General features: G+C 47.2%; 8 protein-coding genes across 8 annotated transcripts; 5 read left to right on the plus strand and 3 right to left on the minus strand.

Moving 5' to 3' along the window:
• Positions 1 to 229: 229 nt before the first annotated feature.
• N7503_011967 (uncharacterized protein) lies at positions 230 to 2334 on the minus strand (the record flags this gene model as incomplete). The annotated part of the gene is made up of 3 exons (XM_057071513.1): positions 230 to 1967; positions 2018 to 2121; positions 2173 to 2334. 3 exons carry the CDS (start codon positions 2332 to 2334, stop codon positions 230 to 232), a joined length of 2004 nt encoding a protein of 667 aa, XP_056918124.1.
• A 449-nt stretch (positions 2335 to 2783) lies between these two features.
• On the plus strand, positions 2784 to 3820 carry N7503_011968 (dihydrodipicolinate synthase family protein; the record flags this gene model as incomplete). The annotated part of the gene is made up of 2 exons (XM_057071514.1): positions 2784 to 3242; positions 3299 to 3820. 2 exons carry the CDS (start codon positions 2784 to 2786, stop codon positions 3818 to 3820), a joined length of 981 nt encoding a protein of 326 aa, XP_056918125.1.
• A 263-nt stretch (positions 3821 to 4083) lies between these two features.
• Positions 4084 to 4800, plus strand: N7503_011969 (uncharacterized protein; the record flags this gene model as incomplete). The annotated part of the gene is made up of 2 exons (XM_057071515.1): positions 4084 to 4436; positions 4527 to 4800. The coding sequence occupies 2 exons, from the start codon at positions 4084 to 4086 to the stop codon at positions 4798 to 4800; spliced, it is 627 nt and encodes a 208-aa protein (XP_056918126.1).
• Positions 4801 to 4977: 177 nt separating this feature from the next.
• N7503_011970 (sialidase family protein) lies at positions 4978 to 6153 on the minus strand (the record flags this gene model as incomplete). Its single annotated transcript, XM_057071516.1, has 1 exon — positions 4978 to 6153. One exon carries the CDS (start codon positions 6151 to 6153, stop codon positions 4978 to 4980), a length of 1176 nt encoding a protein of 391 aa, XP_056918127.1.
• Positions 6154 to 6571: 418 nt separating this feature from the next.
• N7503_011971 (uncharacterized protein) lies at positions 6572 to 8375 on the plus strand (the record flags this gene model as incomplete). Its single annotated transcript, XM_057071517.1, has 4 exons — positions 6572 to 6790; positions 6838 to 7548; positions 7608 to 7967; positions 8022 to 8375. 4 exons carry the CDS (start codon positions 6572 to 6574, stop codon positions 8373 to 8375), a joined length of 1644 nt encoding a protein of 547 aa, XP_056918128.1.
• Positions 8376 to 8652: 277 nt separating this feature from the next.
• On the plus strand, positions 8653 to 9739 carry N7503_011972 (uncharacterized protein; the record flags this gene model as incomplete). The annotated part of the gene is made up of 4 exons (XM_057071518.1): positions 8653 to 8796; positions 8849 to 8864; positions 8918 to 8996; positions 9052 to 9739. 4 exons carry the CDS (start codon positions 8653 to 8655, stop codon positions 9737 to 9739), a joined length of 927 nt encoding a protein of 308 aa, XP_056918129.1.
• Positions 9740 to 11002: 1263 nt separating this feature from the next.
• Positions 11003 to 12652, minus strand: N7503_011973 (MFS transporter; the record flags this gene model as incomplete). Its single annotated transcript, XM_057071519.1, has 2 exons — positions 11003 to 12298; positions 12365 to 12652. 2 exons carry the CDS (start codon positions 12650 to 12652, stop codon positions 11003 to 11005), a joined length of 1584 nt encoding a protein of 527 aa, XP_056918130.1.
• Positions 12653 to 14432: 1780 nt separating this feature from the next.
• N7503_011974 (uncharacterized protein) lies at positions 14433 to 15138 on the plus strand (the record flags this gene model as incomplete). Its single annotated transcript, XM_057071520.1, has 2 exons — positions 14433 to 14599; positions 14661 to 15138. The coding sequence occupies 2 exons, from the start codon at positions 14433 to 14435 to the stop codon at positions 15136 to 15138; spliced, it is 645 nt and encodes a 214-aa protein (XP_056918131.1).
• Between the last annotated feature and the right edge of the window lie 10 nt (positions 15139 to 15148).

Here is a 15148-nt window from a genome sequence, read left to right on the forward strand (position 1 = left end):
AAGCTTTTGGATGGCCATCTTGCGCATTGGATCTGGCATGTGAATCCATCGTCGTTGATACCGGTAGAATTATTAGCTCGGTATTGCGGCTTTATTTGTGTTCATAAACCTTGATACGGACATAGACCGTCTATTGGCTCTCGAGGTCGGTGATCTCTCCGAATTTACAATTTAAGGGGCATGTGTACCGGAAACTGGATCTCTATCATTGGGAATCATATTTCATAAACTAAGTCATACCATTAGACATCATTCCTGGGAACGTAAATTCTCCAAAATCGGCTAACATAAAGTCATCTACAGGTGTAACAAGCGATTCTCCGGGAAATTGGAATGATCCTGTAGCATGCATGTCGCCTTCAAGATTCTCTTGGTAGCCCATCGCATCAGCTGACATCGGAAGTGGAGGAACGATTATTTCCCCATCTCTCTGTAGCGATGCAACACATTCGTGTAGCTTCCGCGTAAGACCGGGTGTCATCCGACAAATGGGATGCTGCTGAACGCTCGGTATAGCCTGGAACAGACCTAATACCTTGCGAATTAAATCAAAGTCTTGACTAGGTGCAATCGAAAGTTGTGTGTGATAGTTTTTCGTGACTTCCAGCAGGAAATGGCCCGCAAACGCAATCATGATGTGGAAATAATGCGGCATTCCAACTAGGCTGTGTTGGATATTCTCTTCGTGCAGGATCATTTCAAAGATTGCGACGGCTGCTTCATGAGCCATGCTCGCTGCCGTCAAAAAATGCGGAGGGATTGCTTCTCCATTTAATCCTTTAAAGACCTGATGCCCAAGATAGAGCTTGCCGAAATGGTAATGAAGTTGGAGACCACTTTTGGGAAAGTCGCCGATATACGGATCCGGCTTGAATATTGCAGAGAACTTATTGAACCATCGATCCAGTTGGCGGGAATAATGTATGATCTGGTTCGATAGTGATTGTGGTACGCGGGACTCCTGATCCGAGCCTAGTAGGTCGCGAATCTGGCTCATTATGACCAAAAGTGCGACCTGTGAAATGAGTCGGATATCGGAGTCAGTGGTATCCTCGCGAGCCAGAAAGCTTTCCCAGCTCAACGCAATTTCTTTGTCACTGCGAAGAAGGGGATCACGATTGTGAAGAATGGAGAGGTGTTGGTCGGTAATGAAAATGAGGTACCACAGCCTGACGCGATCTTTGACTGCGATTGTATCGTTATGTGTCGGAATTGGTGAATTCGAATTATGGGTTGGCGTTGATCGGGGAGCGCCTGGGTTAGAGAGATGATCGAAGCTGCGATGTAATCGCATATCGGCTGCACGGCGAATAGCATCACCGGAAAGGATTCTTGAAGCATCGGAGAGCCAAAATGAACTTATACATAGGGCACGAACATGTTCCAGATCGTGTTTCTCGAATAGCGACCGCGACATCAGTCGCCGGAACTCGCGGTTACATGCTTCGTAGAGTGATTGACCTTGTGGATCTTGTAATGCCGAGACAGTGCAGACGGCGGCAAATAGTAACGGCGAGGCTGTTTTGATCTGCTGAAGGCTGCGATACCCGCTGCAAATCCCATATAGATAAGGGTCTAGTCGGGTGTAATATCGCTCAACGAGGGTTTCCGCCACGCTCAAGCTGATGACGCCCTTGGTGACAAGATCTTGTGGTAAATTCTGTCTTTGACGTGTCACACTCGGAGGAGTATTGGCGGATGATCCAGGGCTTCCAAGTTTAGCTATGTCCAAGTACGTGTCGATAGGTGCTTGAACCCCAGAGGGAGTATCGGGTGGAGATATTTCACAACCATCGAGATCTTCTGCATCGCGCTCCAATTCGTCGTTGTGGTCGGCTTTGCTTTCGCTTTGAGGTGCATCACCGGATGATACAAGTGCTCTGGGCAAAGGCAAGTTGAGATGTTGGCAAATGTTTCCCAATACTTCGTGTATCCCGCAGATATCGGTTTGGAGATGCTCGGTATTCCTAATAAATGTCAATAATGATAAAAAAGGCTCCCAAAAATCCAAACATACTTCACCTCTTCCACCAATGACTGCAGACTCTTATTCAACACACATGACAGGCTCCGCCGGCGACATCGAGTACACGGTGGTCCATTGGTCATATCACATTTGATCTAAGCTGTTAGAGCCCGACCAATCAAATAAGCAGCAATTCATTGACACACCTTTTGCTTCCTACAGGCTCCACAAGCAGTGATCTTACGGGTAATCCCCGGCAAAACATCCAGCACCGCCGGGTCTTTCGCATCGGGGAGCTCAACAGACGAACTCGCATCCGGCATGGCGTCCGGCGCCTCATCGGCCCAAACCCGTTTTCGCTTTGTCATGATTGATTCGCGATGGGGCTACAAAGCTTTCAGAGTTGCATGCGACGGGGTATCAGAACGAACCGCACCGGTGAGTACCCCGAGGGGGTTTATCTACCAGCGAGAGGGGAAAGCCAGAGGCCCGCCCTGACAAAATCAACCCATTCTATTCGCCAAATATGCATCCTTTGCTCAACACCTCGGTGGAGACGAAAGGGGTATCGATCGGCCTACCTGGCCAAAGCTTCCCCACATCATTCGCAGGGCTGATTGGGGCGTATGAAGCTCCCCGCATTTGTGGAAAAGACTCCGGGGCGGAAATCTCGGACACTCGCCGACGTGGCTTGGTATATTCGGGATGATTGCGAAGTCTTCAAAAGTCTATAAGGTGAGCAAGTTTATGGCGCACAGGCATGACCACATGAGCAGATACGGTCGAAAGTAAAAGTCAACACGAATCGACAGACAATATGGGATCCACTATCGCTGCGAAGTCTAAGTGTCCCCCACCAGGGGTTTATCCCCCAGTCATTTCTCTTTACAAGCCGACCCCTCGCCAGGAAATAGACCTAGATGCGTCTTATAAATTCTTTCAACACTTGATTCGCGGTGGAGTCCACGGGCTTGTCCTAGCCGGGACCAACGCTGAAGCTGTTTTGCTCTCTGCCGAGGAGCGTAAGGAGCTTGTTAAAGTCGCAAAAAAAGCTGCATCGGACCTTGGCCGTCCGGAACTACCAGTCATTGCTGGAATTAGTGGGCAGTCTACAACCGAGTCGATTCGTCTCGCGGAGGATGCTTTGAGTGCCGGGGCTGATTTTGGATTATTGCTTCCTCCGAGTTACTGGGTTAAGGCCGTCACCAAAGATGTGATCCTAAGCTTCTATCGCGATGTTGCAGATGCGACTGAGCTCCCGCTCATCGTTTATAGTGTGAGTTGCAGAACAAGTTGTCAGAATAGTCAAGCTAGGTGCTAATCATCGACTAGTTTCCCGCTATGTGCAACGGCCTTGACTTGAATTCTGACATGTTATCCGAGCTCGCCCAACATCCAAACATTGTCGCAGTGAAGTTGACTTGTGGAAATGCTGGAAAGGTAACGAGACTCACACAAGAGTTCGAGCACAGTCAGTTCGGGGTTTATGCTGGATCTTCGGACTGGCTAATTCCCTGCTTGGCGGGTGGAGGCAGTGGATGTGTAACTGGAATCGCCAATATCTTCCCAAAAAGCGTGGCTAGACTATACGCGTTATGGGAGGCTGGCGATATCAAAGAGGCCAAAAAGTTACAAGGATTGGTGGCTCAGGCGGAAAAGGCATGCAAGGAAGGTATTGCACCAACCAAATATGCTGCCTTCCATTTTGCCGGAGCGGCGGCTGGTTTGAGTGATCCCAAGGCATTTTGGCCTCGAAAGCCTTATACTCCTTGTAGCGATGAGAAGGCCGCCTGGGTGAAGAAAGTGATGTCGCATCTGGTGCAGCTGGAACAGAGCTTGCCTGATGCTGTGTAAATCTACAATTTTGTTTTAAATTAGCAATAGAGTTCATAAGGATTTCGACCTTGACAATTTTCCTATTGCCAATTCTAATTGTTTTAACAAGATACTAACAAGGTCCGAGTGTTTCTGATTCATCTATAGTTCACTCGGCAAAGGAAAATCTATTATCCCTCAGCATCAACACCGTCAAGCCGCGTAATCATTCAGTCGCGCCCAAAGCGCGAATTCTCCCACTTGATCATTCGACCTGGAAAATATACAGTTGGATGTTCAACATGGACTCTACCCTGCAACCTCTACTCGGCGACCGTATCTCGGGAGTTATTCGCCGACGAGCTTTTTCCCAGTCTGAGGACGAGCCCCTGATTGCTAGGTGGAGAAGATCCGCTCGCGACTTTCTCACTTCTCGATGGGGTCACTATCTTGTCCTTCTACTAATCACCATTGACGTCTGCTGTGGCTTATCAAATTTTCTGATCCAGTTGTATGTCTGCGAGTCAAAAGTAAAGCATGGTGGCGTTGACGAGGGATGGGGAGTCACCGAGGAGGTTCTTGGTATCACTGGTTTTGTGATCTCATGTCTGTTCATGCTGGAATTAATTGTGGCAGTTCTCAGCTCTGGATTCGGGTGAGTACTTTCTGAATCAATTTGCGGCTTGTTCATCTTGATCTTCCCGAAGCTCGGAATGCTTTGGTTGACTCTGACTATATCAAATAGCTACTTCTCGAATTGGTTCCACATCTTCGATTCGCTGGTGATTCTTGTTGCCTTCGTCATCGAAGTCACACGCCGGGGACTGGAAGAGGATCTGGGCTCTCTGGTTGTTGTTTTGCGTCTCTGGCGCGTTTTCCAGATCATTGAGGAGTTAAGGTCTGCAGGTGAAGAAACATTTCAAAACTACGAGGATGAAATCGAAAGACTTCGACAAGAGAATGCTAGTCTTAAGCAGAGACTGAACCTGGATGTAGGAGGTAATGAAGGTATACCATGAATGTACATTCGATTGAAATATTCTTTGTCTATGAGACACTCTAGATGAATTTATGTGAGGACATAAGCCTTTATGTGATGAATCTTCCAATGGTTTTTCTGGTATCAGAAGTTTTAATTTCACAGTTTATGATTCTATTGGTAGAGGTCGAGACATCTAGTATCTAACATTGTTTATTTAGAAAAAAAAGTCCTCCCCAAGTCGAACATACTTGATACGCTGTCTCCAGAAAGTAAAAGCAATGTGGACCACACCGCTCTTTTCAACCAAGATACTAGGATACGACAGCTCGCGGTTCAGCTTCTTCTCGCTGTTGTTCGTCAGACAGAACCCATCACCCTCCTCAAGTGTTTTAATCTTCCAGGTCGCCCCCTCGTCATCACTCCATGCCACGGACAATGGTGCTCGTGGAGCACCCCAAAAAGCTTCTTTCCCGTGCTTACTCGCCTGGTTGGCACGCGTATCAGTACCATCGCTGATATCGTCATAGAGACCGTCGCGCCGACCGAGAGCATCCTCCTTAGAGGAATGGTTATACACCAGCACAACTCGACCGGAAGGCAAGACATCAAAACAAATACCCGCATTCGGATTGGGAAGAACAGTGGACTTGGGCTCACTCCAGTCCAACCCATCTGCAGATGTCGACAAATACACATTATCTGCCCACCGGCTTCGGAACAGCCCAAGGTATGAGCCGCTCTTCAGCTGCTGGATGTTCATGTGTACACATCCGTAGCTATTTGGGATATCCCTCTCTGTCCATGTCTGTCCTCCGTCCTTTGATATCCGGATGCTTGAGATATCGTCGCTCCCGAGCCATCGCTCACCTGGCTCAGCCCGGCATTTGAAGATTGGGACTACCCATGTCCCATCCTTTAGTACGATGACTGGTTGTCGGATGAACGTCCCCGGCTCATTGAACAAAATACTTGGACCCGACCAATTGACTGCATTGTCGACGGAGATTAATTGCTTCACAATAGCTGAGTCTTGATTTCCGGCATCTTGGGATGTATATAGCAGTCGGATCTCTCCAGTGGAAGGAACGCGAAATAAAAGAGGATTTTGCTCGCTGCGCGTGTGGTCGTGTGTCATTTTCTTGGCTGCGATCCAGATCTTAGCCCCCGCTGGAAGCCGGGACATGTAGATGCAGATATCGGGTCGACCTTCAATGCTGCCACCAAACCAGACGCATAGCAAGTCACCATTGGGGAGCATAAGAAGATTTGAGGCATGGCATTGTGTTGTGAGTGCGGGGATGTAGGCTTCAGCATAGGAGTAAGCTCGATCAGGGGAGGATTTGAGCGAGGGATTGAAATCGGGCGCTTCGGTAATAGTCGTTGTGGCCATGGTGGTCGTCGCAAGCTCGGCTTGAAAAGATTGCGAAGAGGTAAGTCTCGAAGCTTTGAATTTCCAAGATTTCTTAACCACCTCTTATCTTATCCTAATCGATCGCTCGCTTCTTGCCTGAAATGGTAAAGTGCTAAAAGACCGGGTTGGTCGCCGGCGCAAAAGAGTCTAGGTCAACATCGGACAGCAAGCCGATTTCAGTGCGTTTCTCCACTACCCCCACTTCCCCATGGGGTGTGTACGTGAATATCTGGGGAATGCATGGCTGTGAATTGATTGGTGGGGCATTGGGTGCTTTAGCTTTGAGCACCACTGCGATTATATATTCACCGACCACCTGGGCGAGTGCAACAACTGAGAGATTCTGCATTTCAAATATCTTCCTCGAGCAAAGTCTATAGGGCTTGTTTTTCCTAACATGGCAGGAGGAACAAGTATCTGGGTCAGTAACGAAGCCAAGACTGACCCCAAAGCCATCTTCAATCTTCGTCTTCTCTATCTTCTTATCGCTGTTTCATGGGGTGGTGCATTTTATGGATTTGACACGGGAAACATTGGTGGAATCCTCACCCTTCCGTCCTTTGAAAATGCATTTGGATTGAGTAATCTTACTGCGACCGAGATGGACAACCGAAAGGTAGGTCAATCGGCCTCAACATGCATATAGGTATCTGACAAAGCTAGGGAACCATTGCATCTATGCTCGCAGCAGGTGGCTCTGTAGGCGCCCTACTCGCAGCACCAACTTCCGATTATATTGGCAGAAAATGGTCCGTCTTCGGCTGGGGATTAGTCTTTGTGGTAGGTGCCGCAATGCAAATGGTGGCAGACTATAAAGTTCTCCTAGGAGGTCGATTCATCGCTGGCATGGGTGTCGGCGCTTCATCAATGCTCACACCTCAGTTCTTGGCAGAGAATTCCCCAAAATCAGTGCGTGGGTCCATGACTGCCACCTATAACCTGATGATTGTGTTCTGCCTCATGTTGGCTTTCTTCATCAACTATGGCGTCTCAAAGTGGTCTTTCCCTGGCGTGGAGTACGACAATACCCAATGGCGGACGGCAATGGGTATCCAGCTCATCCCCGGTGCACTGATGTGCATGATGGTTCCATTTGTGCCGGAAACCCCGCGTTGGTTGATCAACCACGGCAAACAGGAGAAGGGATTGGCAAATATCTGCAAGTTGAGGAAGCTGCCTGCTGACCACGAGTATGTGCAAACTGAATACCGTGAGATTGAAGCCCAGGTGAGGCATGAGCAGGAATGTTTTGCTGGACACAACTACTGGGTTGTTCTGAAAGATATTTTTACTTCGAGGAACAACTTTCAGCGTTTCTTCCTTGCTGCGATGCTATTTCTGTTCCACAAGTTCACGGGAACGGATTCTCTGAACGTGAGTTCACCTTCTTCGTAGTCGATCTAGCGAAATATCATCGCTAACCATCATGACAGTACTATGCACCAGAAATCTTCGCCATGATCGGTGTCAGTGGAAACTCAACTACCTTATTGGATACTGGCATATACGGCGTTGTGAAAACAGTCACCTCCCTTTTCTACGTGGTATATCTGGTCGACCGTGTCGGACGTCGGGTCCCTCTACTTGTCGGTGCAACAATGCAAGCTACTGCCATGTTATATCTGGCACTTTACCTTCGCTTCGCTGGAGTAACCGAGGACTCCTCTGCTGAAGGAACACCAGCGGGAGGAATCGTGGGACTTGTTTTCATCTACATCTATGCTTTTGGATGGTCATTTGGTCACTCTGTAGCCTGCTACGTGGTCGCTGCCGAGATTTTCCCAACGAGAATTGTAAGTCTGATTGATGAACCTAGTGTTTGAAGTGCAGTAGCTAATCATATTCAGCGGTCATTCTGCATGTCCATCTGCTTCTTTATCAACTGGATTGTGGACTTTGGCATTACCCGAGCCACCCCCAACATGATCACCGAGATGGGATGGGGCGTATTCTTGCTTTATGCGATGCTGACCTATCTGGGTGTCGTTTTTATCTTTTTCTGTTTGCCAGAGATGAAGGGTCGGTCTATCGAAAGTATGGATAATCTGTTTGACCGACCATTGTGGATGATGTGGCGCCACGCCTACCCCACCGAGGAAGAGAAGGTCCGGTCAGATGTCCGAGATGAAGCTGTGATGGGTAAGCTACAAGATGATGATGATGCTAAGAGAAATCATGTGGAACATGTTGAGACTGCTTGATTCAGAATGAAACGCGGGGTATCGGCAAATAGCTTATACTGCTTGAAATTGTTTCTAATTTGTTCATTGGCTACAAATCTTAATGTTAAACAAGGTTTATCAACACGGCGTTGGTCCGATCCCGTAGATGAGGGGCAAAAGCTCTCAATCGCAGCGGGCTTCTCTCCGATCTACTGTAGCACCGTGCTGAGTTAGATAACCCACCGTCGAATAGAATTTAAGGAATGCATTTCTCGTCCTATCCAGGAAGCAAGAACTATAATCTCACTACGACACAATGGCGAGCGGTATTCAGGATAAAACCTTCACCTTGAACACTGGGGCAAAGATACCCGCTATTGGATTCGGCACTTGGAAGGCTGGTCCAGGCGAAGCAGCTGCAGCCGTACAATCCGCGTTCGAAGCAGGATACAGACACTTTGTAAGCTCCTCCAAGCATTTCTGATTCTGACGTGTGCTTACTATCAATCTAGGACTGCGCGCCTCTCTGTGAGCATTCAAACAATTGCCCTTCATGAACGACGAGCTAACCGTTCATGTAGACGGAAACGAAGCAGAGATTGGCGAGGTGTTCAAATCAATCAACGTTCCCCGCGAGGAATATTTTGTGACTAGCAAACTGTATGTTCCCCAATTTCGTTAACAGGCCATTTTACTAACACAAGTATGTAATAAGTTGGTCCTCCGACCACCGACGCATTACCTCCGCGCTTCAAAAATCACTAGACGATCTTTGCCTGAAATATGTCGATCTCTATCTCATGCATTGGCCCGTGACTTTACCCACATCCACACCAGAAACCTATGGAAAAGAAGATCGGACCGCCCATGACCCCGACTGGGACTTCACCGACACATGGAGGGAGATGGAGAAGTTACTGAGCACAGGCAAAGTACGAGCAATTGGAGTCGCGAACTTCTCCACGGTCAATCTGGAAAAATTGCTTAAAACCTGCAAGATTGTTCCGGCTGTTAATCAAACAGAGATTCAGCCACTGTTGCCACAGAAGAAGCTGAATGGTTTCTGTGTGAAGCACAATATTCATCAAACCGCCTTTGGACCACTCGGAGGAAGTGGAAGTACGTTGCATGATAACCCTGTGGTGAATAGCATTGCGGAGAAAAGGAGTTGCAGCTCGGGAAATGTGTTGCTGAGCTGGGGGGTAAAGAAGGGGTGGAGTGTAATTCCAAAAAGCACGAAGGCTGCTAGAATCGCGGGGAATCTCCAGAAATGTTTTGAGATGGATGAAATTGAGACTGCTCAAATTGACGGGTTGGTTCAGACATTGGGAGGGAAGCGGTTCAATCGTCCGAATTGGGGGGCTGTTATCTTCCATGACGACGAGGGTGAGAATGTACAGTAGACCTTACCAGACTAGACTCAATTTGAAGATTGTTCAAGGAATAAAACAAAGCGTATGCACATGGAATTAGTAGAGGCCACTGTATATATGAAATATTTTCACCCCATATTAAACCATGTTACTTTTAACCTGATATCCTTCTGCAACAACTTTGCAAGCTACGCTGGTTTCAACTTGATATCAGCACTGGAGTAGTGAGCCTCTAAGCCCCACCCAAAAACACAAAGTAGATCCATATATTGCTTGCTATATGCCTTTACATTCTTTCACTTTTGCATTCTTTCACTTTTGCTCTCTAATAAGTCCCCCCCGTTCGATCATTCAATTATCTTTACCAGTTATATTTAACACTTCTTATACCTTCGCCCTCATTCACCTCCTAATTAATACCGCGCCCACTCCTCTCTCACATTCTTCTCTTCCCTTCCTTCAAGCTTCATACTCACCCCCAGTTCCTTCTATATCATCCTTGTCCCTGACAATTCAACCGCCTGGCTGCTCTCAGTATCCTGTCCAGACCCTCACCCGTTTGGTGACCACTAATCCCAGGTAAGATCTCAGATGATCCCCTCTCCTCTCCTGTCTCCCTTCTCGGGCACTCATGACAAATATAATCATCAACCACTTCTGAGCCAGTTCCCCAGTCCAGAAAGACCCTAATATTTGATGATGAGATCTTACCAGCACCTGCTGACGGGAGGTTTCCGCCTCCCTTCGCCTTAGATCTTCCCTTTAAGCAATCCCTTCAGCAAGCAGGAGCTTCCTAATTCCGAGGTTGAGAGCACGATGCTGAGCAACCAAGCGAAAAATGTCATGTGTGGTAAAACAACGTTGCCATTCTCCTGACCGGTATCCACCATTTGCCTTGTTTCATTTGCCTTGTTTTCACTGTCATTATCTCTACCAGGGATGTTGCTGGCACGCTTTTGCTCACAATGATGGTTATGTGTGGTGCCACACATGACTAACATCGCGTTTTGTGCGATATGATTACCACATTGCAAGTTTGGGGGCTTATATCGCCTCACTGGAGTAAATCCCGACCTCCTTTTGCTTTCAGGTATTGACCTTCCAGCATGCATCGGAATCCATTTTTGTTTAGGTGGGTTCGGCGTTGTAGTACGTTCATATGCGGACGCTGTCTTTAGGAATTCGGTACGGTGGGACAAATGTAGATGACAGATTAGAGCTCAATGTATTTATAGTATATTGCCATGAACTTTTATTTAATTACAACAAAAACAAGTAAGGGGCGTAGAAAGACTAGGCTTTCACCTCCATTGCAAATTTCTTCGCGTTCGATTCGTCTTTCTTCCCAAGTCTCCTCTGTCGCCATTTAATTCCCTGTTTCATCATAAGCCAGAGGCAAGGAGACGCTGCAAGCGCAATCAACGACAGGGTCGTGTATGCCCATCCTGATCCCATGGCTTCAGACATTGGGCTGATGGCAGCAGACGCAGCGGCGCCCAATTCACAACGAAACAAGTTATTCGCTGCAGTAGCAGAGGCTGATTTCCCCGGCCAGATGTCGACCATTAATGCTGAAAGTACCTGGGACGTACCCATCAAAGACCATCCGCAGATGAATAGGAGGATGACAGGGGCTGCCAGGTTGACTTTCCGACCTAGCACCCATCCGTATGCAATGACTGTTATAAGACTCAAATAGTACATCGGCAGCGCCACTTCTATTCGGACTCTTTCAATATTGAAATTGCGAAGATCTTGTCGAACATTCTTCAGCACCGGCATTCCTGCTTTCTTGGCATGGCGACGATAATTCCAGTCGACGATGATGCCCGTTGAAAAAGCGGACGCTATTCCACCGGCGCCGATGGGAAGGTACATCAAGCCGGTTTGGATATCGTTGAAATGGTATACCTCGTGGAACGACGTAGTCGCTCCAGTCATGACGGCGTAGAAACAGGCAAACATTAATCCGGTCGTTAACAAGATCAACATTGTTTCAAGGTCATAACAAACTTTCAACGTCGGCAAAGGGGAAGGAATGCTCAAGCGATAATTTTTGCGGACATCGGCAACTTTCTGAGGATCAGGACTAAGACCATTCTTCACTCGCCGCCTGTGTCTTATAATATCTGTCAAAGACATATTCAGGGCAGGTGGCGGAACTGATCCATCCCCAACGACTTTCCGACACGTCTCTGGCAGGAACAGCGCGAGGAAGGTGAAGAACACACCGCCAAGGATTAGAAGAAACCAGAAAATCCAATGCCAGTTCAGATACTGGCTGATTAGACCGCCGATCACGGGAGATAATGAAGGACCTAGCATGCTTCCGATGGTGGCAAATGCAATATAACTTCCTCGTTCTGAGGAGGTGACGATGTCTGCTACCAGGCCATTGGCAAGTGCGACCGTACCACTGCTGCCGGCACTCTGTAGCATTCGGAGAAGTAGTAAGGCGACGTAGCTATTTTGAAGACCGAGCGCAAGATTGGCCACGAGATAGATTGTGAAGCAAATCATGTAGGCTGGGCGTCTTCCTGCCGTGTCGGAGAAGCCTGCGATGAACATCGGTGCAAGCCCTTGTAGGATCTGATCGTAAAAATAGAATGATTAGCCATTGAAGTTAAAGCCCAATGAGATAAATTGCCTTCTTACCATGTAGGTTGTAACGGTGATGTTAATCTTCGAGGTAGATACATCTAAGGCTGTCGCTATAGTGTCTAGTGCTGGGAAGTAGATACTGGCTGATAAGGGTGAGAAGAAGGCTGCCAGGGAGCCAACCGCAACCATCGCCCTTTTCTCAGTCTTTGTAAAGACAGAGAACTCCTCAGGCTGACACTCCACATTTTGGACGGGTTGATTTTCAGGGTCTTGATCTGGATTTTGCTCTGCATAACCAGCGATTGAGTCATTGGGGCTCGTCGAGCTTTCGGGTATCGGCATAGTTGACGATGGCGATAGACTGTTGGGCAAGTCGTCGACAACTACCACTTTGGTAGTCATTAGATCCAAAGCTGGGGCTATTTTCAAGTAGTAACAAAGTCTCTGGGAAGATTTCCCCCATATATATGTCCAAAACGTCCGGAGTTAAGAAAAATTGGCCATGATGCGTGAGCGGGATTTGAAAATGCCGGTAGCGGGCCGGAACCGGGATATACTATATAGTAGATTAAACTTTGGACCTTCTTAAGTCCTGGCTGGAAAGCTTCCCTTTTTTTGTTTAAATCCTATCCCCGACACTCATCAGAACTCCAAGGTTGACAAGCAAACCGATATTCATGGTGTTTTGCAATATTTGCATTTTCCTTCCATGGATTCTCAGGCTATCTCCGGCTCTATCTTTGGCCTATCCCGGCACAGCAACCAGGTACCACCATTGTATTTTCTAAGTCAACTGGATGGCCTTGCTCACCTGGGCAACATATGAATCTTCAAATACCCTTTGACTACGAACTTTCGTCTTGGCTCTTGGTTCAAGCTCTGGTGAAACATCAAGTCTACCGCCTTTCCCTATCACTCTCGTATATATTGATGTCCAAGACCTACTGCACATTCGCAAACCCGAATATTTGATTGCACAAACGAATCTGACAGCACATACAGTATATAAAGAGATTTTACTGATCCACACTGCTGCCTAAAGCAGATATACCATGTGAAAGGCAGAGGAATTACTTACTGCCTATATAAATATCTTTTCTATTTCTTCCTTCTTCTTCCTCTTCTTCCTTCCTTCACCAACCCTCCACTCCAGTTCAACAAAAAAGAAAGCAGGACGACAAAAGGCGTCTATGATGCTGCGCTTTGTTTGATTATGTTGTCAAGTGAAAGAGTGGTTCAGAGTTGAAGGTAGGAAGAAGACAAAGAATCATCCCCACCATCAATTAATGTGATCTAATCTTTCATTTAAAGCCTCGAATCCTTTCAAATACGTGAACCTGACCTACTGATACCATGACGAATGATGCTGGGAATTCGACAATCTCACAAAAAGAGCATGCCCAACCGATCTCACTATGACACGAATGCTTCTCTTACAAATGCCACCATCTTCGCATGAAGTCGGTCCTTTGAGGAATGTGAATGGCTGCCCTGCGCCATTGCGCAAGCAAAAAATGATGAGGTTTTCGAGCGTTCCTATATATGTTCATGGCCCTGATATTCGTCTACAATATCGGGTCCTATGGAAAGACGATTTCCCCAAGAGGTGTTGTTAGGAAGTGAAATACCTTCCGTTCACTTGAAATCTCTCTGTTATCTCGTCAATAACGTGATAAAGCTGGAGGATCCTGACTTTTTACCCTCGGTGCGTGTTAGGTCCTGAATGACTTTACGAGATTATCGAGACTGTCAAAGGATATATATGCCTTGACTTTGTGTAAGTTGAAATCGCTCTGCATTCACTCCTTTTCAGAAGCAAACCAGAAATGGGCTAGAAAGCTGACATTAATAATAGTTCTGAGATTAAGCAAGTCACACTAGAGCTCAAGAAGCTCAGTCTCCTGAAAATGACGTTCAGAGAACCTCTCCCCTTATACCTGTTAGGGGAGACATTCCCACAGATTTACCAAGAGGAAAACTTATAGAGGCTATTCAGCCAGGAAAACACATATATACCATCTCTAGATGTTGACATCGGCAACGAATCGCCTCTTCCTCGAGGAATTCTTGAAATCATTAAATGGGCCAGGCAAGTTGAATGATTCCACGCAGCAACTACAGGATGGCGCAGCTCGGCATCATAACAAGACTTGGGAAGCAATCCGGCGCTAGACGGAAAGGACAACCCGGTATCAACAAGCCTTTTTATACGAGAGCACTCCTGAACTTACGACCGGGCTGGTATTTACCAAGCAGTTTCTCCAGCGACCCTGTTGTCTCAGCCATGCGGTATGTTCTATATCTGGGTACTATTGGGAGCATGCAAGGGTCAATATCGTGCTTATATCAGAGTGGGTGATAAGAGCCGGCTATTGCGCAAAAAGTCACTTTTCCGCTCCTGTGACGGCGGTAGATCGTTTCTCAAGGAATGTGTGAATGCAACTGGGAAGGGAAAACAGAGGAGGGTGATTTCATTTGATTGGACTTCGAAACAACAAAAGGTCTTTGATCGGACCAAGAAGTTCTTCTCCAAGATCCAACTGGTAGGAGGAGATCCAACCATTCAGTATCACCTAGCCGTGGATGCGTCAGATCGTGGGATCGGAGGAGTATTATTTCAAATGCGAAACCGGGCCGTGGGCAGTTCCTATGGGAGAGAAATGGACCAGAAACGGCTTAGATTTGCGTTGCGCCCTCTTGGCATGAAAGACATTCACGAAGACGAGGATTATGTTCCAGATCTTAAGAATATCGTTCAGGTCATCATCATGTCGCTGAGTATCCTGGAGTTACCATCTACAACAGGAAGCTCGGGTCAAAATTGGTGAGGCTGGTCTT

The sequence above is a fragment of the Penicillium pulvis genome, assembly GCF_028828015.1.
Source record: "Penicillium pulvis strain IBT 33274 chromosome Unknown scaffold_8_segment0_segment0, whole genome shotgun sequence".
Lineage (NCBI taxonomy): Eukaryota > Fungi > Ascomycota > Eurotiomycetes > Eurotiales > Aspergillaceae > Penicillium > Penicillium pulvis.